This window comes from Tachypleus tridentatus, chromosome 8, assembly GCF_004210375.1.
Source record: "Tachypleus tridentatus isolate NWPU-2018 chromosome 8, ASM421037v1, whole genome shotgun sequence".
In the NCBI taxonomy this organism is placed as follows: domain Eukaryota; kingdom Metazoa; phylum Arthropoda; class Merostomata; order Xiphosura; family Limulidae; genus Tachypleus; species Tachypleus tridentatus.
Window position 1 is genome coordinate 153,860,007 of NC_134832.1, and position 24,761 is coordinate 153,884,767.

General features: G+C 30.8%; 1 protein-coding gene across 1 annotated transcript; it reads right to left on the bottom strand.

The window, feature by feature from the left end:
* Positions 1-1,708: 1,708 nt before the first annotated feature.
* Positions 1,709-22,751, bottom strand: LOC143224044 (BCL2/adenovirus E1B 19 kDa protein-interacting protein 3-like). The gene is made up of 5 exons (XM_076452505.1): positions 22,540-22,751; positions 18,493-18,562; positions 16,494-16,578; positions 6,942-7,085; positions 1,709-3,523 (listed from the first exon to the last, which is right to left on the bottom strand). The coding sequence occupies exons 1-4, from the start codon at positions 22,749-22,751 to the stop codon at positions 7,048-7,050; spliced, it is 405 nt and encodes a 134-aa protein (XP_076308620.1). The 3' UTR covers positions 1,709-3,523; positions 6,942-7,047.
* Positions 22,752-24,761: the final 2,010 nt, after the last annotated feature.

Here is a 24,761-nt window from a genome sequence, read left to right on the forward strand (position 1 = left end):
GAACTAAAACTTAACAAATTATGTAGTTTTTGAAACTAACAAACGTATCATGAATTTAAAGTTATTGCATACAACTGAGAAATTACACGGAAATTTGTTGTATCAGGTTAACATTGTGAACATACATACAATATGTACTTTTTAGATTCACCCTATATGTTAAGAGTTCTGATGTGTTGAGTTCACACTGTCTAAGAGCAACTATAATGTTATTTGTAAATCTTACACTATTATAATAGTTTATTTTAAAAATTGATTTTAATACTTTTATTTCTGCAGAAGGATGAAAATATCAAGTAAGAGTTTCAACATCTTTTAGTTGGGTCTTAACGTTTTTGTACCGAAGAGATTCAACATCTTTCAGATGGGTCTTAACGTTTTTGTACTGAAGAGTTTCAACATCTTTTAGTTGGGTCTTAACGTTTTTGTACCGAAGAGTTTCAACATCTTTCAGATGGGTCTTAACGTTTTTGTACTGAAGAGTTTCAACATCTTTCAGATGGGTCTTAACGTTTTTGTACTGAAGAGTTTCAACATCTTTCAGATGGGTCTTAACGTTTTTGTACCGAAGAGTTTCAACATCTTTCAGATGGGTCTTAACGTTTTTGTACCGAAGAGTTTCAATATCTTTCAGGTGGGTCTTAACGTTTTTGTACTGAAGAGTTTCAACATCTTTCAGATGGGTCTTAACGTTTTTGTACTGAAGAGTTTCAACATCTTTCAGATGGGTCTTAACGTTTTTGTACTGAAGAGTTTCAACATCTTTCAGATGGGTCTTAACGTTTTTGTACTGAAGAGTTTCAACATCTTTCAGGTGGGTCTTAACGTTTTTGTACTGAAGAGTTTCAATATCTTTCAGATGGGTCTTAACGTTTTTGTACTGATGAGTTTCAACATCTTTCAGGTGGGTCTTAACGTTTTTGTACTGAAGAGTTTCAACATCTTTCAGATGGGTCTTAACGTTTTTGTACTGAACTTTTTCAATTTATCTCGGTTATGTTAACTAGTGAAATGATGATACATTGTTGAATCATTTTGAGTGATGCATTGATATGTCTCTTGTATACTCTAGGCCAATAGGCAGTTGTGAACCATATCGGACTTTGAAAATTTGAAATATGGCTTTCACAATTATCAGATATTTCTAAGGTAAAAGAAAAACCATATCTTTGAATGATGTAATACCCAAGAAGCTTAAGCCCAGTTCTAAGCCTTTTGGTCATGATCTCAAGTGGCCCAGTGTGGTACATAATTGAGAACCATTACTCTAGGTTATTCAGGTTGAAAATACTTATATAGATGTACAATTAAGCCAGATAACAATAATAAAAACCTGAAAATAACAGAACACTCAATAAAATAAAGTGTATGTGATGATTAGGTTGTAAAAAATTCACATATGAGAATAGTTTGACTTTTCTTTTTGGTGCTTTTTTGTACTATAAAAATTTAAAACAATTACTTACATTTATTCTAATTTTTTCACTTTATTTAAATAAAGGAGAAAAATCCCAACACATTTAAAAGTGTTTACAAAGTTGAAATAAGGATCTTAGGTGTTCATAATTGTGTTAGATAAATATATAAAAATTTGTGTGTGTGTGAATGGGGTTTATTCACCAGTAGAGTACTGCATACAAAAGCTTTCCCAATAAAGATATCAAGGTTAGTGTTTGAGATTTAACTGGTTCAACATGGACTCAGTAACTGATTGAAAGTGTACCTTTTATTTTAATACCTAACAGTACATAGTATAAAGCCAATAAAAGCAAGTGGTGAACATAACATTGTAAAAGAACTTTAGATATAGATGGGTGTATAAAGCTAAAATAAATACTTTCTTGAAAATCTTACTCTATAACTTTTAGCATAAAAAAATGTCAGTAACATCCCTGGTATTTTGGTATCATGTAGTATTTGTAACATTTCTGATACGTATTATTTTACTTTAGTGCTAGTTGGCACATATAATCAATAATTATTATAACCATTATGCTGATAGTCTTAAAAGCTACAGTTATTCTTCTCAATAAACTGACCAGTGTTCTGTTAGGAAAATACATTCAATAATTATAAATGTATATTCCTAATCAAAGATTTACAAGACAGTTACAACTTAAGTTATGTTGTACAAAAGTTTTTTTTAATTTACAAAATAATTTTTCCTAGAAAAGTTTATAATTTCTCCCTCAAAAACAAAAACAATGAAACAGCTATAAAGAAACAGTATGCTCTTTATAAATACTTTGATTTTACCAATCATTTTAGAAGTGCAGTTCATAACATCTAGTACTACTAACTACAGGTATTGAAACACAAGAGTTATCAAATATATTTTTTTAAGCTATATTCTAATATCAAATGCAATCTCTTTCCCCAAGGTTCAATGACTGATAAAATACATAATCAGTGTATTATGTGTAAGCTGTAAAGTTAGTTATACACATTTCAAAAATACAAGCTTTACGATAACATACAAGAAGATGAAGTCTATTTCAATTTCACATTTACAGCACGAAGGGATGTAGTCTCACACACATTTCTATCTAACCATATACTTAGTTTGTCAAGATACAGTCTGTCAAAATGAGTTTGTACTTCCTCACATATTATGTCTGGTAAATTCTAACAAATAGTGTAAAAATTTGGTGAATATACCCTTTAAAATGGGAGGAAGGAATAATATCAGGGTTTTACTAAAATTAAAAATCTCCTTTCAACATGCACATTTACAACTAAAAACTGAGTGAAATTCAAGAAAACAAACAAACTAAAGACAACATATAGGTTTCAAGCAGTACAAAGAATATAATAATGAGATTATTACATAAATATGAGACAGTAAGCTGAAAGCAACACTTATCATTCACAAGTTACAAAACATTTCAACTGTGCATACTGAACAATTAAAGGTGTCTCATACAGAAGTTGTTTAAAAACCTTAACATACACTGACTCTTGGGTCTGATTTTCTTTCCCACAAAGTTTGGTGAAAATGATACAAGAGACTCATTCAACTTGTGAATGTGTCACATCTTACTGAGGTTACATGTGGTGAGTAAAGGACAACAAATACAGCTCCAGGTGTCTTCATAATATTGTGCATGGATTCTTCTGATCACTTGAGCACATATTAAACAACATTCCTATCATGACTGGTCAATTTAAAAAATATAATAGAAACTGATAACAGAGAGTAGAAACATTCACTTCTCCTCAACTAAAATCATCTTAACTTACTTTAAATTATTACAGTAAAGGTAGATTATATGCAACATACAAATAATAATAGGTTTTATCTTGTACTATGTCATCATTCCTGGTTCACAATCTAAGCAAATCAAAATAAAGTGTGTGAGGTTAATTTTTTTTAGAGTATAACTAGTTTGTGAATCGAAGTAAAAATTGTCATATATCAGCTCTAGTCAGTCAACAACTTCAGGCAACTCAACTTATTTCTGACACTTTAAAACATCTGTGGCTGTTCCTGATATGGTGTTTCCAATGACATCCAATGAATAGCCTAAGAAAGAAAGAAAAAGAACAAGTCAATTTGAGATGCACATTTAAGTTTTAAAATCACTATGGAAACATACTGAAGTTTTAATCCTTTGAAACCTTATGCTTATAAATTAGATCTAGTAATAAAAGAACAGCAGGTTTCCTAATGGGACAATGCAAAAATATATGCTTTTTAGGTTCTTTTGTTTTCTAGAAACACAAAAGCAAACTGTTGTTTCACAAAAATGTTAAATACAAGCTACTTATATTTGACTAATAACAAGAACTTGTATACACATCTAAAAAAGTTATGTAAAAAATCCATTTGTGCATGTGACAACAGATACCACTGTGTAATTTCTGATAATGGTGTTTGAATTATTCTCACAGTGTAACAATTGTTGAAAAATCTTCATATTTAACAGTTTTATTATATAGCTATGACAATTCCATTACTATAGTACTGAAAGTTTGCCAGAAATATCTTAGGTTAAAACACAGGTTTTTTTCTTTCAGTTCTTCTTAAACAATTCTAAGCACAGATAAAGGAGATAAGGAGCAAAAATAAAGGTTTTATAAGTTTTAAAGGAGGCATGAAATATGAAAACTGAGAGATGATCTGTAAAATGTGATTTTATATTTAGAAAATCTAATATCCTTCTGACTTAACTATCATTAAATAAGCTTAATGGTAACTTAGTATCACTATATAATCTTGTACTAACAGTTTCATTTACTATGTAATTATCATTAAATAAGCTTAATGGTAACTTAGTATCACTATATAATTTTGCACTAACAGTTTCATTTACTATGTAATTATCATTAAATAAGGTTAATGGTAACTTAGTATCATGATATAATCTTGTACTAACAGTTTCATTTAATATGTAATTATCATTAAATAAGGTTAATGGTAACTTAGTATCACTATATAATCTTGTACTAACAGTTTCATTTACTATGTAATTATCATTAAATAAGGTTAATGGTAACTTAGTATCACTATATAATCTTGTACTAACAGTTTCACTTACTATGTAATTATCATTAAATAAGGTTAATGGTAACTTAGTATCACTATATAATCTTGTACTAACAGTTTCACTTACTATGTAATTATCATTAAATAAGCTTAATGGTAACTTAGTATCACTATATAATCTTGTACTAACAGTTACATTTACTATGTAATTATCATTAAATAAGCTTAATGGTAACTTAGTATCACTATATAATTTTGCACTAACAGTTTCATTTACTATGTAATTATCATTAAATAAGGTTAATGGTAACTTAGTATCATGATATAATCTTTTACTAACAGTTTCATTTACTATGTAATTATCATTAAATAAGGTTAATGGTAACTTAGTATCATGATATAATCTTGTACTAACAGTTTCATTTACTATGTAATTATCATTAAATAAGGTTAATGGCAACTTAGTATCACTATATAATCTTGTACTAACAGTTTCACTTACTATGTAATTATCATTAAATAAGGTTAATGGCAACTTAGTATCACTATATAATCTTGTACTAACAGTTTCACTTAATATGTAATTATCATTAAATAAGGTTAATGGTAACTTAGTATCACTATATAATCTTGTACTAACAGTTTCACTTACTATGTAATTATCATTAAATAAGCTTAATGGTAACTTAGTATCACTATATAATCTTGTACTAACAGTTTCATTTACTATGTAATTATCATTAAATAAGCTTAATGGTAACTTAGTATCACTATATAATTTTGCACTAACAGTTTCATTTACTATGTAATTATCATTAAATAAGGTTAATGGTAACTTAGTATCATGATATAATCTTGTACTAACAGTTTCATTTACTATGTAATTATCATTAAATAAGGTTAATGGTAACTTAGTATCACTATATAATCTTGTACTAACAGTTTCATTTACTATGTAATTATCATTAAATAAGGTTAATGGTAACTTAGTATCACTATATAATCTTGTACTAACAGTTTCACTTACTATGTAATTATCATTAAATAAGGTTAATGGTAACTTAGTATCACTATATAATCTTGTACTAACAGTTTCATTTACTATGTAATTATCATTAAATAAGGTTAATGGTAACTTAGTATCACTATATAATCTTGTACTAACAGTTTCACTTACTATGTAATTATCATTAAATAAGCTTAATGGTAACTTAGTATCACTATATAATCTTGTACTAACAGTTTCATTTACTATGTAATTATCATTAAATAAGCTTAATGGTAACTTAGTATCATGATATAATCTTGTACTAACAGTTTCATTTACTATGTAATTATCATTAAATAAGGTTAATGGTAACTTAGTATCACTATATAATCTTGTACTAATAGTTTTACTTACTATGTAATTATCATTAAATAAGCTTAATGGTAACTTAGTATCACTATATAACCTTGTACTAACAGTTTCATTTACTATGTACTTACCTGTAAGTAGCCATATTAATGAAGTTATTAAATCATAAACTTATTTGTTTTTTAATTAAAGGTTTATTTTATGTTGGTCAGCTGTTACAAATTCATATCTAATACTACCACTGAAATGTAAATTGTTAATCACAACAGTGCAATAGCTTAGCTTTTAGTACTAATCTTGTACTAACAGTTTCATTTACTATGTAATTATCATTAAATAAGCTTAATGGTAACTTAGTATCACTATATAATCTTGTACTAACAGTTTTACTTACTATGTAATTATCATTAAATAAGCTTATTGGTAACTTACTATCACTATATAATCTTGTACTAACAGTTTCATTTACTATGTAATTATCATTAAATAAGCTTAATGGTAACTTAGTATCACTATATAACCTTGTACTAACAGTTTCATTTACTATGTACTTACCTGTAAGTAGCCATATTAATGAAGTTATTAAATCATAAACTTATTTGTTTTTTAATTAAAGGTTTATTTTATGTTGGTCAGCTGTTACAAATTCATATCTAATACTACCACTGAAATGTAAATTGTTAATCACAACAGTGCAATAGCTTAGCTTTTAGTGTAAATCCAATCATTTAAGCAAGTGATAACAAAGTACACAAACAGTACACATGTTCTTAAATAATTTTGTCAATGTGGTTACCATGTGCCTTATAATACTAAAATAATGGCAGTTGATTTTGTATTATTGGTCTGTTTGTAGCTAAGCACAAAGATGTACAATGGTCTATTTGTACTGTGCTCAATGCAGGTAATGAAACTTGATTTCTAGCATTACAAGTCCACAGACGTATCCCTGTGCTACCAGGTGGTGAATTATAGGAGACATAAGTTTCATACTAAAGTTCTAAGTGTGAACCACATAAGACATGAATAATATTGTACCTACCCTGTTACAATAATAATATAGTATCTACCATATCATAATAATAATATGGTACCTACCCTATGCCAGCACCCAAAAGGAGAGACAGCAGATTAGTGAACACTAATACAGAGATAACCTCAGTAGAGAACAGTCCTCGTTTTGCCACTTTTGTGTGTCTCAAACTCAGGCCAGTTCTTTGAGGGTGCTTGAATGCCCACTTTCTAATGTATATGGTAGACTACATTGTAATAATCACTCTCAAGCATAAACAGTACTAATTAATTATAAGAAAATTAAAAACAGGACAAATCTCTTTTGATATACAGCTACCTCATAACTGTCTAAAGACGACACTAAAATTAGCACCATGATTCCAGTATAAAGAAATTCACTTCATCAGCTTAGACTTTCTACATCATAAGTTTTGATTCACAACTTGAAGAAATGAAAAAAATTTATTTTTGTATAAGAAGTGCACCATTGTTTTTATCATACATGGAGGTATTATTTGTACTTAAATTATGCACTATGAGTTTCTTTAGATCAGTGAAGGGTATTACAAAATAAGTATACAGGGCATTAAAACTAATAAAAGTAGAACTACAGATTACCGTTGAAAATACAGTTGAATCTAGACCAGTTGAATTAAAACACACCTATACAAATATTCAGAAAGAAATTCTACAATATAACACAGATCAAATTTATATGAATTATATTTCCTAATTAGTCTCCCTTAACAGAAATGCATTTATTGGAATATTTGTAATTAATGGTTCAACCATTTACATTTAATAGTAATCATCTAATGAAATTAGAAAATAGGGTTAACTAAATACATAAGAATGAAAAGATGGGATTATGTAGGGAACAATTGATTCCATCATTTTTTGTTTCTGTAAGACATAATACACACAATACTATGTCAAGACACTTGCTACCAGTATCTCATAGTTATCTAAAAAACCACTTTTAGCAGTACTTTAAACAAAATTAGGAAACCTTTCATGATTTCTTGGACTCTCCTCAAATTAGCTTTTTCATTAAAAGTAGTAAAAAATACAATTTGTTTTAGATTTGGAAAAATTTCATTACAGAGATTTAAGTTATTAATAATAAAGTAATTTAAGGTGCCATGTGCTACTGAAACTTGTACCAGGTGTGTCACTATAATATTATTCAAGACAGTTCTTAAGATACTGCATAAAATCATTAATCTCAGATCCACACTTGGATCATCTACCCCTTTTACTAAATGCCACATACATATACTATGATCTGAGAACTGAAAGTATGGAATCATCAATGTCTAATATTTGAATGTGAATTTTCCAATTTCATGAATGGAATATCCAAACTTGACTAAAGGGCACTAAAGTGGTTGTAGTTATTTGTTTAATGTGGAAAAAAACAATCTCAGATTATAATGTTTTAAGTCCATAAGCTTACAACTAATCAACTGGAAGAAAGAGAACTGTTTGGGATAGTTCTAGTAAGAAAGTGTGATGTACACCATTTATAAAAATAATAATAACAAATTTCTTAGTCACCATCACAGGAGAGAAATTTCAAGTATATAAAGCACAAAGTTGTTTATTACAATTCACTATAACACAAAATACGCAACATCAATAAGAATAAAAAACGTTTTTGATGATGAATATTACATTTTACACCAATCTGCAAGGGGGGATGATTCAACCTAGCCCCAAAGTAATTATAAAACAGTTATTCTGTATATTTTTAAAATGTATGTGTACCTTCACAAAAGTTTGCAGACTACCAGTAAACATTACAAGGTTTTCATACACAAAATATCAGATTCCTTTATTATGTTTTAAAATTTCAAACTAATGTTTTGTCATGGTTTTTAATTTTAAAATGGTGAGTACCTAAAGTATAAAGTAGTTTTGATTTTAAGATTAAAAATATTTTTATAAATCAGAAAACATCCATAACCTTCTGATAATCATGAAACATTTCTTTTGAAAGCACTTTATATTTTACCTGTTATTTTCACTACTGTATCTCTGTACAAGTTTGGTTAAAAATAAATATAACAACACAAAACCATAAATGTTTATCCTAAATAACTTAAATCTTATAACATTATACACATAAAAATTTATTATTTTTTATTATATTGACCTGTCAGCCAGTCTGACTAAAATTACAAAAGTTGAATGATATAGTTCATGTGCACTCATCATATCCAAGAATATAAAACTGGCCTTTACAACATGACTTGTCTTATATTTCTTCTAGTGGACTAGTAGTTTATAAAATATAGTTAAATTTCAGTTATAAGACATTACATATGTATATACATTACTACTATTTACAAATAAGTTCTAAACTTTTAGTTATTCTTCTTAAAACATAGAATAATAGTAAATAAAGAAGAGTAGACAACAATGATCTTTTCCACTTACTAACTTTGTACTCATTAGCTGTAATTTGTTAAGCCTTGTTAAATTTCTCATGCAAAACAAAATATTTTGTTTTTTATACATATGCATTTTTAAATAACAAAAATACCACAGAATTTCACTGTAATTGATCAGGTTTAGCAACTAAGCTGTACTTGGTCTAAAAAAATATGAAATTTCAAACTCACTGATACCTTACTGCTTGGAATGTAGCAGGAAAAAAAAGGGTTTGCCACTAGGGGACACTGAGCTTTCAATTTGTTATACACACATCAATAGGCAAAGTCAGTCTACATAAGCAAGTATTTTCAAAAATTTAAAGGCTGGGCAGGGCCACCTGGGTTGATTCAATAAATATGTTAATATCTCATAAAACAGAAACAGTAGAAGAATCTTACTTTATGCTCTAGCTTGTCAATATTGATAATTTTAGTTCCTAATTTATACAAAACTACAGAATTTGTTTTTGGACACCATAAATATTTAATATGAACTAAAGCTGCATTCAAGATACATTGTGACATACAAGATTCAGAGAGGGTTAGTAGGTGATGCAGAAACACTTTGTAAAAATCAGATTTTTTGTGTTAAAATGTTTTCAGATAGTTTGCAAAACCTTGTGATAAGCATACCTAACCTGTAAGCAAGAAGTTGACTTGTACTCAATACATCTACTTATATGATCAAAAATCCTACTTGCTTTATTCTAAGTAAATGCATGTTACGTAGCAGGATTTAGAAAGTAAAAAAAGACCAGATTTTTTCCCTTTTTAATACTATGTAAGAGCTCCCTTGACCAGCCCACAATAATGGAAGGCCTGCAATAGTTTTATTTTCTAGATATTTATATATGTTCTATAGTAAATCATGTACACTAATTCCAAAAAATGATATCCATTTTTCTCCATCATCTATGAATTTTTCAAAAATTGTCATATGTACTTTTACATAAGTGAATCATTTTCATTGAAATCAGGTCACATTTTGTTATGCTTAAATAACTGACAACCAGTTGCTATAGATTTCTATAAACCAATTATGATGTGAGAATCTTACTGATTGTTCTAGAACCCATTAGAAACATACTACAAGTATATCAAGAGTTAATAGGCCACACGATGCATCATTTTGGATGGTATTTGTTTGTTTGTATACTTTTACATTATATTTTTCTCTTCATTATATTACTTGTTTACTGCTGCAGTAACAAGAAGTTACGTGAACAACCCAAACATATTATGTTATATTTGGGGTAAATCTGGTGTTAAGAAACAAAGGCAAAACACTACAGAAATTGTCAAAAAAGCATAATTACACACATTTGAAAATAAAACTTGGGCCCAAAGACAAATCATGGGCTCCACACAAAGTTTGCACCATTTGTGTCAAAGAGTTGAGACAATGGACTAAATGCCTTTGGAATTCCAAAGAGATGACTACTATTTTTTGCTCACATGACATGCATGGATACAACACTCAAAATAAAAAGGAATTTTTTTTATCTGAACCTTCAGTCTGCTATAAGACCTGATGCACCTGTACCTACTTCACCTTCAGTCTCCTATAAGACCTGTTGCTCATGGACCTGATGTACCTGTACCTAATTCACCACACTTTATTGATAAAATTTAATCTGCTCTGAACCTGATGTCAACAGAAATGATGACAGACATTGTTTTCAACCTGAAGTGTCTCATGAACCACAACTTAGAAATAGACTTCAGATAAACAATTTTGAAAGGTCAATGAGAAAAACTGAATAAGAAGAGTGAATTGACTTATTGACAAATATTTTCAATAAAATGTTCAATAAAGAGTTGATTGTAATAAGAGCTTGAAAGCTTATCTCTGACATTCACATATTGATTATTTTCCTGAAGAACAAGCGGAAAGATTTCATCAAGGCATCAGGGAAGGTGGAACATCAGCATGATGGTTGATTACTGATGGTCATTCAAACAAGATATTCTTGATGCAGTACATAAAGGAAAGACCACAATACATAGATTTCACAAAAAAAACAAAAACACAAAGAGAATTAATGTTTATTTGACATCAATGTTCTTCCCTTTTATTGCATTTGTCTGTATTTTTGTTAACAAACATAATACTAAAAAATGTTGCAATGAACAAAATAATAATTTGATCTAAGAAAGAGATCTTTTTCTTCCAAATTTGTAAAAATCCTTACATGACACAAAAAAAATTGAATATTATTTTCAAAATCTGCATAGCTGGATTATGGAGATTCCATTATTAAAACCAAAACAACGTTCATGAAGTATAAATTTGCAAGCCTATTTACTAATGTTGTCATAACTTCTTTTATTAAAACATTAAAGAAATCTGACAGTATTAGTCCAGCTCACCAAAGAGTCCAAATCTTTCAGCACAAATTCAGCATCTTGACTGAAATACCTATTAATTTAATATTTTTTTGCAAATTCACTGCTTAGTCCATTATCAATGCCTTTGATTAAAATAAGAAATAGTGAGAATTTTAGAATAGAATCCTGTGGTATACTATTTGTAACATCAATTCATTGTGATTCTTCCTGTGGTATATCATTTGTAACATCAATTCATTGTGATTCTTCCTGTGGTATACCATTTGTAACATCAATTCATTGTGATTCTTCCTGTGGTATACCATTTGTAACATCAATTCATTGTGATTCTTCCTGTGGTATACCATTTGTAACATCAATTCATTGTGATTCTTCCTGTGGTATACCATTTGTAACATCAATTCATTGTGATTCTTCCTGTGGTATACCATTTGTAACATCAATTCATTGTGATTCTTCCTGTGGTATACCATTTGTAACATCAATTCATTGTGATTCTTCCTGTGGTATACCATTTGTAACATCAATTCATTGTGATTCTTCCTGTGGTATACCATTTGTAACATCAATTCATTGTGATTCTTCCTGTGGTATTTGTAACATCAATTCATTGTGATTCTTCCTGTGGTATACCATTTGTAACATCAATTCATTGTGATTCTTCCTGTGGTATATCATTTGTAACATCAATTCACTGTGATTCTTCCTGTGGTATATCATTTGTAACATCAATTCATTGTGATTCTTCCCATGGTATACCATTTGTAACATCAATTCATTGTGATTCTTCCCATGGTATACCATTTGTAACATCAATTCATTGTGATTCTTCCCGTGGTATACCATTTGTAACATCAATTCATTGTGATTCTTCCTGTGGTATATCATTTGTAACATCAATTCATTGTGATTCTTCCTGTGGTATACCATTTGTAACATCAATTCATTGTGATTCTTCCTGTGGTATACCATTTGTAACATCAATTCATTGTGATTCTTCCTGTGGTATACCATTTGTAACATCAATTCATTGTGATTCTTCCTGTGGTATACCATTTGTAACATCAATTCATTGTGATTCTTCCTGTGGTATACCATTTGTAACATCAATTCATTGTGATTCTTCCTGTGGTATATCATTTGTAACATCAATTCATTGTGATTCTTCCCATGGTATACCATTTGTAACATCAATTCATTGTGATTCTTCCTGTGGTATATCATTTGTAACATCAATTCATTGTGATTCTTCCTGTGGTATATCATTTGTAACATCAATTCATTGTGATTCTTCCTGTGGTATATCATTTGTAACATCAATTCATTGTGATTCTTCCCATGGTATACCATTTGTAACATCAATTCATTGTGATTCTTCCCATGGTATACCATTTGTAACATCAATTCATTGTGATTCTTCCTGTGGTATATCATTTGTAACATCAATTCATTGTGATTCTTCTTCCACTTATACCATATAACTAATTTATCCCCTGCCCAACAGAAATAACCTATTTTAAACATTCTTTTAAGTAGTATCCCATTAAAGCTTTCTAAATGTCCACATATTCAAATATACTGCATTACCCATGTTTAGATAGAATGAAACAAATGGTTGGTTGCTTGGCATTTATTGGTATAAATCAACTAGGCTATCTACACCAAACAACTGGTAAAAAATAAAAAATAAAAGTAAAATTATTAAAATATGTAAAGAAAGAATCATGTTGAAACAAAGGCCAGGTTTCAAATTAAAAACTTAAGCAGAATTAAAAAGGCCAAATAGCCCTTAAAAATTTAAAAACATTACCAATGACACTGTTCAGCATTAGGGTGAACCCATGGTAAAACATGTCTAAAAGGGTGCCATTGCTCATGCTCATAACAATGGCACAATAGTAAAATGTGGGATATTGTGACTTGTGTGTCACACAGACCACACATTGGTGCATCAGTCCCAGATAAAAGAAAATGATTACTTAAAAACTTGTGACCAATGCATAGCCTAGCCAGAAAAAATTTCCTTCTGATCTTTACAGAAGGAAGATGGCCAACAAGTAACAAAAGGTTTGATCTGGAAAAGCTTGTCATCAGATTGCTTACTCCAACTGGTATGGAGCCAAGCCTTGAATACAGGACAGTAGTCCATGTATGGGACAGGCACTGCCATGACAGCAACAGAGGAGACAGACTTAGCTGAGGTGTCAGCAAGTTCATTCCTGCAAATACCAATGTGGGCTGGTATCCAGAAGAACTGGATACAAATGGATGATAAAGAGAAATGGGCCAGTCGGCTTTGAATATCACAGAGAACAGGAAGAGAATAAACATGTAATGATTCAAGAGCCAGTACAGAGATAAGCGAGTTGGTATTAATAGTTCAGTTCTTGTACTGCATAGCTTCTACATGATCCAGGACAAGAGAAATGGCTTACAATTCAGCAGTGAACACAGAAGCTGTAGAGGTAATCTTGTGTGCAACCACTAAACTACAACAAACCATGGAAAACCCACAGAGTCACTTGATTTTAAGCCATCTGTATAAACGGAAATGGAAGGATAGATCGAAAGATGTTCAGCAAATAGAAGATGGTACTTCAATCGGGAGTACCCACTTTCCTCAGATGACTCAGAGAAATGTCACATTTGGGGATGGTAATAGGTTATGGTGGGATTGACTGACCAGAGGAGAGAGCAAAAGGTGACTGCATCAGCAAGTTTAAGAAATGTTTCTTGTAAGTAGACATACATAGGATGATAAGAATAAATCAAATCTTTGATGTTGTCTATATTCAAATGAATACCTCAACAGCTCCACTGTATCAAAGTACCCATTTTTACTCAAGTGGAGGAAAATTGGGCAGAGAAACCTTCTGTTTTCAACCATGTGTTTTTCTTTATTGGAAGGAGATCTATCGACTTCCATGTATCCCGCCCTGGATCGAGTGGGCAGGTCTCTGTCAGTAGACAAAAATTTCAGTGACCGAAGATGTGAATGATTATTGTTTTGCATCTAGGGGCTGGAAAAGAAGATTGACCTAAGAAAATGCCACAACCTGGAGCCAAAGGAAATGAAGAGTCACTGGAAGGAGTGGTGGGGACAAAGATGGAAGTAGATGTCTACTTGTCACCTCTCTCAACCAAGGAGGGTAAAAGACTCTTCACATAATTGGAAAACTATTCTAAGAAATATTGTGAACCATTTTCAAATGCTGTACCTCTTTTTCCTTCACCCACCTAGAGCAAAAATGAAAGTAAGAGGGTTGTGAACTACTACAGTCAACATATTGTGATTCCAGTTCACATTCAGGTGTCATGGCCTTTGACACCACAATGAGCATATGTTAAAGACCCACGACATGATGTATTCAAATGACTGAACTGCTGACACTAGAATCATGTGAGAGGATTAAAAATATATGGCTGTACCTTACAGTTCAGATATCCTGCTTTGATGGTGGCAGGTAGAAGTGGTGATGTAAGCATTAAAATCAGCACATTAGTAGACAGCATAATTCCGTCTTTGTGAGCAGAGATTTGATACAGTGCAAAACGCCTTAGCTGGAAAAATCAGCTAGGATCTCCAACCAGGGAACGTTCTTTAAATCCTTCTCAACTATAACTCCCCTGAAAGAATTCAAAGTTGTATGGAGAGTAATCTTGATGGGTATATCCTCCATGGCCCTCGACTTCAAGATAAGTTTGGTGAAGATGTTTCCACCAAAATGTCTCCTAAATACAGCTTCCTTACTGACTTGTGGGATCCAATAAACCTCTCTAATCCATTCTGAATGAAAAAGGGAGACATCTGCCCTAAGGATTTACCAGATAACAAATGCAAAAAGAGAAATCTAGGTACAGGATCCGACTGTGATGGTGATTGTTGAACATTCATTCATTTATGATTGTTTATCAATTATCATTTTTTTTTCTAAGTTTTATCTATTTATTGTTTATGAATGGGGGTATCCATAATAAAATCATTTCAGTACTCACTGTCCAACCATGGAACCCTACAAGGGGATGCACTGCAATGCCAAACATTACAGCAACACCAGGGTTCCGTGAGCACTATACCCAAACACCAACACTGGTACTTGGCTGACTCTAGTCCTAGTGAACCAGCTAAATGACCTTGGAGGGGGGGGTCACCTCTAGACTGCTCATCTACAGGAATGTAAGGCCAAAGTGGTGTATTAGGGTTGAACATCAAGATACTCTCCTTTCCTTCACAAGTTACCACCCACAGCAAACACGTGGGTGGATGTTTAGATACCAGAGAAGGTAAACCAAAAGAACAGAACCTTTTCTGTGAGGTCTCCTCACCACATGCAGAAATCCACACCAAGGGGGAAACAAACGTTATCAAATAACAATACTAGTCCCCCTTTCTGAATACATGCCAACTATCTGTAGTAATATGATACCTTTCTAAATGACCTGGTAGAATTTCTATAAACATATTTCCTAACAAGTAAAATAATATTAGCTGGTAATAACTTGGACATTGTCTATTTTCCTCCTTACAAAAATCTATGTAATTTTGTTCAAACTTCCAGCACCCAATCATTTTTAATTCATTCATTACAACTTAAGGTTTTTCTATGATACAACTGAACACATTTTAACTAAACACAATATGTTCTTGGTTCAAAACCCAAATTCATATTGTTTCTATTTTCCTTACATAGACAGACACTTTTCTTTCAAGTAAACAAACTATTACTGAAATTAATATATTATTTTATTTTCTTTGAATCAGTATTGGAAAGCCACAATTAAATTAATGATAAATATAATTATTAATCACAGTTTCAATTTTCTATGATATATATAGAATAGAAAAACTAACTTGGGAGGTCTTTGATCGGGGGTCTGCTACTCCACTCCCATATCCAGTCAGTAACAGCTTGCCCTCCTTTACCAAGCAGATCTTCCTAAAACACAAAATGACCAGTGATAATTGGTATTTCTTGTTGTTTTTCTATCAGAGTCAATTGATTCTCTCTCTCTTTTTGTCTGTGAATGTATTGCTTCATTTATTAGACTAACTATACATTTAGTTTTATTATAATATTACACTAATATGTTAAAAGTTTCAACAACTTTTTAATCATAATTTTTATAGCATTAAAGGTAGGAAAATTCACTATAGAGGATTAGTAACATGGCAAGAACAGAAGTTATGACCTTTGTAAAAAATTTATGTTCTGTAATTTGAACCTGTCAGTGAGTCTAATCCTCTTGTGCTATTCAAGTACTGTTCTTGTCATAACCCAATGAACTGGCCATGCTGTTCTACAAACACATATCCTGAATATAAATCATGAGGCTAGCCACTTTCAAGTATTTGAAACTGCATAAGGTGAAGCAAAAAAAAATAAAAAATTACTATATCAAAATTAAACTTAAATGGTACAACTACAAGAGTTTGTATCAAAATATGTAAAATATACTGTCCAACCACTTTCTACTATAAGAATGGCATTAACATTATCACAAAATGACAATTTGTAGAAGTTGATATATGTAGTGAACTTTTCTTACACTTTCAATTGTGGTTTAATATTATCAGCTCTAAAAAATGTAAATAAATCAACTCTACCAGTTAATTTTAGTGGCAGGATAATAGAATCATGTGTGTTTGACTTTATACAATCTATTTTCATTTGCTTCACAGACCTTCTACTCTCTTTAAACTGTAAAAAAAGATGACATATCACCTTCAGTAACTAAACATTTCCAATTAAAGAACAGGCAGAGTAAATAAGGTTTTAAACATATAATAGCTAAATGTCTGTCTGAATATTTAACACTAGAAAAAATTACATTTCTTTTCAAGAGTACAGTACAGGAAAATTGTTCACTTTCTCAGTTCTTTTCTGTTTCTAAAATTTTTTGTTGACATTAATTTGTCAATCTTTATATATGCTGAACTGTCAATTTGAGAAAAACTTATTAAGAACAAAAATGTTACTTTCTGTGATGGAAACTCATGGGGGAAAAACAGGACTTCGTCCACTGACCAAATGAAACAGATATTTAAAGAGGGGAGTATGAACACCACAAACATATAAATTCTAAGTATAGGTTCATTGTTCTTCAGTTCATTAGAGCATTCTCATGTCAGTATAACATACATGCATGATTTTATTGTACCATGTTGAATAAATTGATTTGAATATCTTCCCTTTGACACTTCTTACAGAAGCGACAACTGTGAAGAATTTCAGTCTTTTCTTGCACTCATTAAAATGACAAGGAACAGTGGCATTCAGGAGAAAATCACCTTTGCAATTATTTGGCAAACCTAAGCACTCTATTGCGATGGAACTATCTTTTGCAGCTGAACCCCAAAATGTTTACTAACAATGCACTGCAGTCAGTTTCTTTTGCTCAAAAACAAATACAATGTAATCTTCCTTACTGAAATAACACATAGAATGAAAAAATATGGTTTTAAATGGCCTACTAGGCAATTATATTGCATATATTTCATTACCCAAGTGACTGGGTGAACTACATGTTTTATTCTTATTAATTTGCTAGTGATATATATTAAGCTAGGTATACACTGACCATTTTAATCATTAACTAAGGCAAGTGTCTCTCCAAATGGAAACAAGAAAACTAAACATGAACAATTTATATATCTTAGCAACTTCCCATTACTTTAAGTTTGTTCTCTGTAAAAACAGTAATATCAAATGTGAACTAAGCTGTTCTAACAATGTGTTCATACGAAGATAAATAAAATACACACACCAATCATACGTATAATGTTATAAGAATTAAATGCATGAAAAATGTTAGATTACTTTATAAAGAAGTCCACAAAAACAAAACCTTACTCTATTAATGATCAGTAATTCATGAGGATTAGATGGTTGTTCACTCACTGGACTGTGAGGGCTCTTTGGGCTAGAAAAAATATGAACAAAACATTTTGAAAGATCTAATATAGCCAAAAATTAGAAAAAAAAAGGTGAAATAACCATTTTTGAGACACATAATAACCATATTTTTTTAATTTTCTTAGGAGAACAGAAACATATACTGGATAGGTTGTGCACTGGTCATCTGAGAATAAAAAGATACTTATAATTTTAAACAAAGAATGTTATTTTCTTAGCTTTTAAAACTTCAAAAACATATACACATTATCAAACTGCTAGTTTAATCTTACATCAAGGAGATACAACTAAATATAACAAAACAGTCTGTATAACCAAAGTGCTGTGTAATATATAAATCAACAATGACTCATTGACAAAAGTATTATTAATAAGTTAGACTACAAACAGAGACAGCTAACACAGCATTATTAAAGCATAAAATAATTATTCTCAAACACATTAGAGCATTTTGAGATATGATTTGTTAATTTAAAATAATATATTTCAGCAGTAAACTAATTCTGGTTCTCAATAGGCTACTAATTTGACTCACCAAAAACAATGCTAATATAAATATTTAATAATTATACTACTACACAACTTCTGAATAAAATATACATGAAAATTTAAATTACAGCAATGCTGACATTTTGAACCTGATGAAGGTCTAAAAATGAAACTATTCCTTAAGAATATACATGTATTTGTGAGGGTTTGAGGGCAAGAGAGACTGTGAACCTGATGGACTAAAGCTGATGTTATTTCTGAAGAATGTTCGTGTATAAGCAAAAATATCCATCTTACTGATAAGAATAATTTAAGTTAATCTAGCAACTTAAATAATTTTGTGGACTTTACAAAGGTTAGTTGTGTCACACTCTTGGTTTCCCTGAGAACTAAGGCTCTGAGCTACTTATACCACTCACTGTGAAAAGTAATTGTTGGACATTTCAGTCATGCTGAGGGCCATTCAATAATAACATACTGTGAATCTATAGTTTTATTATTTAAGTTATTTAGAATTGTGAATGATATTGTGATTAATTCCCAACAACATAATGTAGAATATCCTGCTTGTGAAATAGAATTTGGCATCAACATTATTCATGTCTGTTCTCCCATTATTTCAAACATGAATCTTCAGATTTTTTTTGTGTGCACAGCTATTTAAACAGGAGAAAGATGAACATTAGGACAGATACCATGGTTTGCAGTATATATAAAATAACTGTGATAGTTTGGGGACAAGAGATTATAAGTACTTGGTAAAGGAACAAAGTTGAAGTTATTCCTGAATAATACACATGAATCTATGATGGTTCTGGAGCAAAAGACTGTAAACGTGATGAAAATCTAAAGCTGAAGCTATTCCTGAATAATAAACATGAATCTATGATGGTTCTGGAGCAAAAGACTGTAAACATTATGAAAACCTAAAGCTGAAGCTATTCCTGAATAATAAACATGAATCTGTGATGGTTCTGGAGCAAAAGACTGTAAACATTATGAAAACCTAAAGCTGAAGCTATTCCTGAATAATACACATGAATCTGTGATGGTTCTGGAGCAAAAGACTGTAAATGTGATGAAAACCTAAAGCTGAAGCTATTCCTGTATAATAAACATGAATCTGTGATGGTTCTGGAGCAAAAGACTGTAAACATGATGAAAACCTAAAGCTGAAGCTATTCCTGAATAATATACATGAATCTGTGATGGTTCTGGACCAAAAGACTGTAAACGTGATGGAAACCTAAAGCTGAAGTTATTCCTGTAACAGTTTTGGGGCAACAGAGTAATTAATGTTGCTCTAATTGTTTGTTTTGAATTTTGTGTAGAGAACTTTGTCCTAAAAAGCCAGCAGTTACACACAGTTATGTATGTTTACAGAGAAAATTACATCTCAGAATAATTCTAAAAATAGAGAAGTGGAGATGCAACAAGAGCTTATAACAACTCATAGGAATATTATTCAATAAAATTTAATATCATTAGAGATTTTTAAAAAGTTAATGGAACAAACAGTAAAATACTTTTATTCTGATTTTTAATAACTTTACCAGACATATTCAGTATCTAACATGTTTAAACGTCAGTTTCTTCTATTTCTGATGGAAACTGTTTTAAAGAGAAACAAAAACAGAAAAATTTACTCAAGTAGTTTCAGTAATAGTTTACTTTACTGCAAAATAATTTTTATTACTAGCTGCTGTTTCTTACAACAGAAAATGTTTTATTACATAAATAAATTTCAACATTGTTAATGGTAACTACGGGTACATGGGCATGAAAAAAAGTCCAGTGAAGTTGTTTTTCTGAAAATTAAAACAACTGGCCCTAATTAAAGTGGAGTGGAAAATTCAATAAAGTGATTTCTCATTAACAACACCTACAAAGATAATTTCAAAAACAATAATTACCTTTACTGGTAGAATATATTTTTTTATTAGAAAAGCTCAACAAAACATGATTCATATTATTTTACAAAAACAAATATGCAGAAAAAATGTGACAAAATATACTACTATGGTATAGAGAACATTGTAGTTTTCAGCACATGAAGTGAAGAGAGATGAGTGATTAACATACAAGAACATGTCAGCTATATTTTTAGAAAACAGAATGTACAGAACACTAAGTAAGCCTGACAATGTACAGTATTAAGTAAACTGAAAACGAAAAAAAACAAACTTTTCTGTACAGTATTCAAAGAATGCCAATACACTATCACTTCCACCATATTAAGTTTCACATGTGTTTAAACTGAACTAGCACTACCTAGCACAGAAGGTTTTAAATGACTTATCATACAGTGTAGTCAAAGGAATAAGATATCAAAGATACCTAAGTATTTCAATTATAGTTAAGTTTATTATACTAGTAAACTGTGACTTGTTTACTTTAGCATCACCCATGTCATCACAGTCTGTAGCTCAACATTTAAAGATAAATAAAACGTCAAACAATACATAATAATGTGTTGGAAAACTCTGTAAGAGATTTATATACACTTATTCACAATACAAAAAAAAAAAAATGGAATGCCCTACCACTTGAGACAGGAACAAAAGTTCCACAAAAAGTTATTCCCTGATACATATACATTAATATTTACTACAGTAGTGACACAAAATAGTCTCTTACACATGCTCTGTTGTTGTTAACTCATTCCTTTAGATAATCTCATATCAACAGTTAAATTTTAGATTATCTTAAATAACTAAAGTATGATAACAGATATTGAAAATTATCTTAAATCTGAGCTGTAATTTATAGCTATTTCTAATTATCACTTATTTCATTAGTCTTTTTTACAAACAAGTTTACAAGTTTTACAAGTTTTTCACAAACAAGATTCCTAGGTTTTCAAACTTTCAAGGTCATCAAGAAGTAACATTGATCAAGCAGCTGAGGCTGGAAAGTTAAAAGTGAAGAATACAAGCACCACACCTGTAACTTCATAGTTATATCTCTCAACCTAAAACACAACACAATTTTCTCTCATTCTTAACAAAGTAATACATTTTAAAACCTAAATCATTAAATACAAAGTCTAGTTTAAATTGATTTCATTCCATAATTATAAAAACTATTATCTTGGATGAAATTACAAGTTCACATATTTCTTTCCTAGAAAAAGATGTTATCCTAATAAGGTCTGCTAATTAATTTTTGAAGCACATCTGGATAAACAGAACTTACAGCACTTAACATATTTTCAATTTTGATCGTTGTATATATTACTCTAATCCAAGAAAACACTGTTTACACAATGCAGAATATATGTACATATGTATATATTTCCACAGAAATCTAATTTAAATAACAGCATTTGTTAACTATGGAAACCTTCACTGAATGAATGTAAAAATGGATGCTTAATAGTTTTGTGCATTTATACCTATAAATACATAAGAACAACAGTAGTATTAATAGTAACTCATTCACCTACTTGGAATAAGAATATACATGCAAGAACAGTAACTATTGTACCAATAGTACCTATTGCCATGAGAGGATTTTCCACTTGCTACAGCTGAGGAACGATTACTTTCTCGTTGTGCCTCCCATAGAAGATTCTCCATGTTCCCATTCAAAATGGATCCTCCAAAAGGAACAGGAGTAGAACGGGCATGGGTGCATTCTCCACTTGCTAAGTTTAGTTCCACCCATGACTCTGCATTAAATATAGGTATAATTATTTCATCACCCATGATTCAACATTAAATATAGGTATAATTATTTCACCACCCATGACTCTACATTAAATACAGGTATAATTATTTCACCACCCATGACTCTACATTAAATACAGGTATAATTATTTCACCACCCATGACTCTACATTAAATACAGGTATAATTATTTCACCACCCATGACTCTACATTGCATATGGGTATAATTACTTCACAACCCATGACTCTACATTACATATGGGTATAATTACTTCACCACCCATGACTCTATATTAAATATTGGTATAAGTACTTCAACTTCTTTGTGGACAATATTCAAAAACAAATAAACATCTGTGTAACTCAAGTTCATCCAAAACTACTTGTTACATTTCTTCATATTTACTTGAAAATATTCCTTTAAATGTTACAATTTCTCTCAGGTTGATACAATGAATATCTAATTCCATGCATGTACAATGTTATGATCTGTTAAAGTACAGGAAAGACAAAAGTTAAAGCTCTACTGATGAAACCTAGTCATGTGACAGCAAATACAAATGTTTTACATAACTACAATTAATGGTTTCAATAAAACAAAGCATAACTACATGTGTTTTATGTAACATCACATTAGACTGTATACATAAGTTATAAAACTTCAAATTAAGGACAAAAGTGAGAGAAATAAATTGTAAATACTATTATATAACTCAAGCAAAAACATGAACATCTTCAAGGTTAAACTGATAAAAACGCAGCAATGCAAAATAAGAGAGAAATCCCAGTAGATAATAGTGACTATATGTAATATAATGAAGCTATATTTTATCCACCAATAAAAAAGGTTAAACTCTGTTTATATTAAACAACTGTTAAGTAAACATATATATTGCTGATGACAAACTATACAAGAAAACATACATACATGCACTGATGAGAAACTATAAGTAAACATACATTGATGACTTAAGCTTTAAGTAAACACACATACACTGATGATTAAAACTGTAAGTAAACATACATATACTGATGATTGTTTTGGTTCATTTTGAATTTTGCGCAAAGCTACATGAGGGCTATCTGCACTAGCCATCCCTAACTTAGCAGTGTAAGACTAGAGGGAAGGCAGCTAGTCATCACCACCCACTACTAACTCTTGGGCTACTCTTTTACCAAAGAATAGTGGGACTGATTGTCACATTATAATGCACCCATGGCTAAAAGGGCGAGCATGTTTGGTGCAATGGGGGTTTGAACCCACAACCCTCAGATTACAAGTCGAGTGCCTTAACCACCTGGCCATGCTGGGCCCACTGATGACTAAAACTGTAAGTAAACATACATACACTGATGGCTGAAACTGTGTGTAAATATACATATACTGATGACAAACTTAGTAAACATACATACACACACTGATGAGTGAAACTGTAAAGTAAACATACATACACTGATGAGCTGAAACTGTGTGTAAATATACATATACTGATGACAAACTCAGTAAACATACATACACACACTGATGAGTGAAACTGTAAGTAAACATACATACACTGATGGCTGAAACTGTGTGTAAATATACATATACTGATGACAAACTCAGTAAACATACATACACACACTGATGACTAAGACTGTGAAGTAAACATACATACACTGATGAGCTGAAACTGTGTGTAAATATACATATACTGATGACAAACTCAGTGAAACATACATACACACACACTGATGACTAAAACTGTAAGTAAACATACATACACTGAAGGCTGAAACTGTGTGTAAATATACATATACTGATGACAAACTCAGTAAACATACATACACACACTGATGAGTGAAACTGTAAGTAAACATACACTGATGGCTACTAAAATTGTGTTGAAAAGAACTGTGACATAGTGGTACTGGTAAGCAAGTCACTCAAACTACTAAAATGTAATGATAAGGACTGTGACATAGTGGTACTGGTAGGCAAGTCACTCAAACTACTAAAATGTAATGATAAGGACTGTGACATGAGTGGTACTGGTAGGCAAGTCACT

What these genes read in the sequence shown, in the direction of transcription:
- LOC143224044 (XM_076452505.1), bottom strand. Translation starts at nt 22,751, where the DNA reads ATGGGTGATGAAATAATTATACCTATATTTAATGCAGAGTCATGGGTG. An exon ending in AAATCCTCTCATGGCAATAG is followed by an intron (nt 18,563 to 22,539) that starts GTACTATTGGTA and finishes TATTTTTTCTAG; the next exon opens with CCCAAAGAGCCCTCACAGTC. An exon ending in AATTACTGATCATTAATAGA is followed by an intron (nt 16,579 to 18,492) that starts GTAAGGTTTTGT and finishes TTTGTGTTTTAG; the next exon opens with GAAGATCTGCTTGGTAAAGG.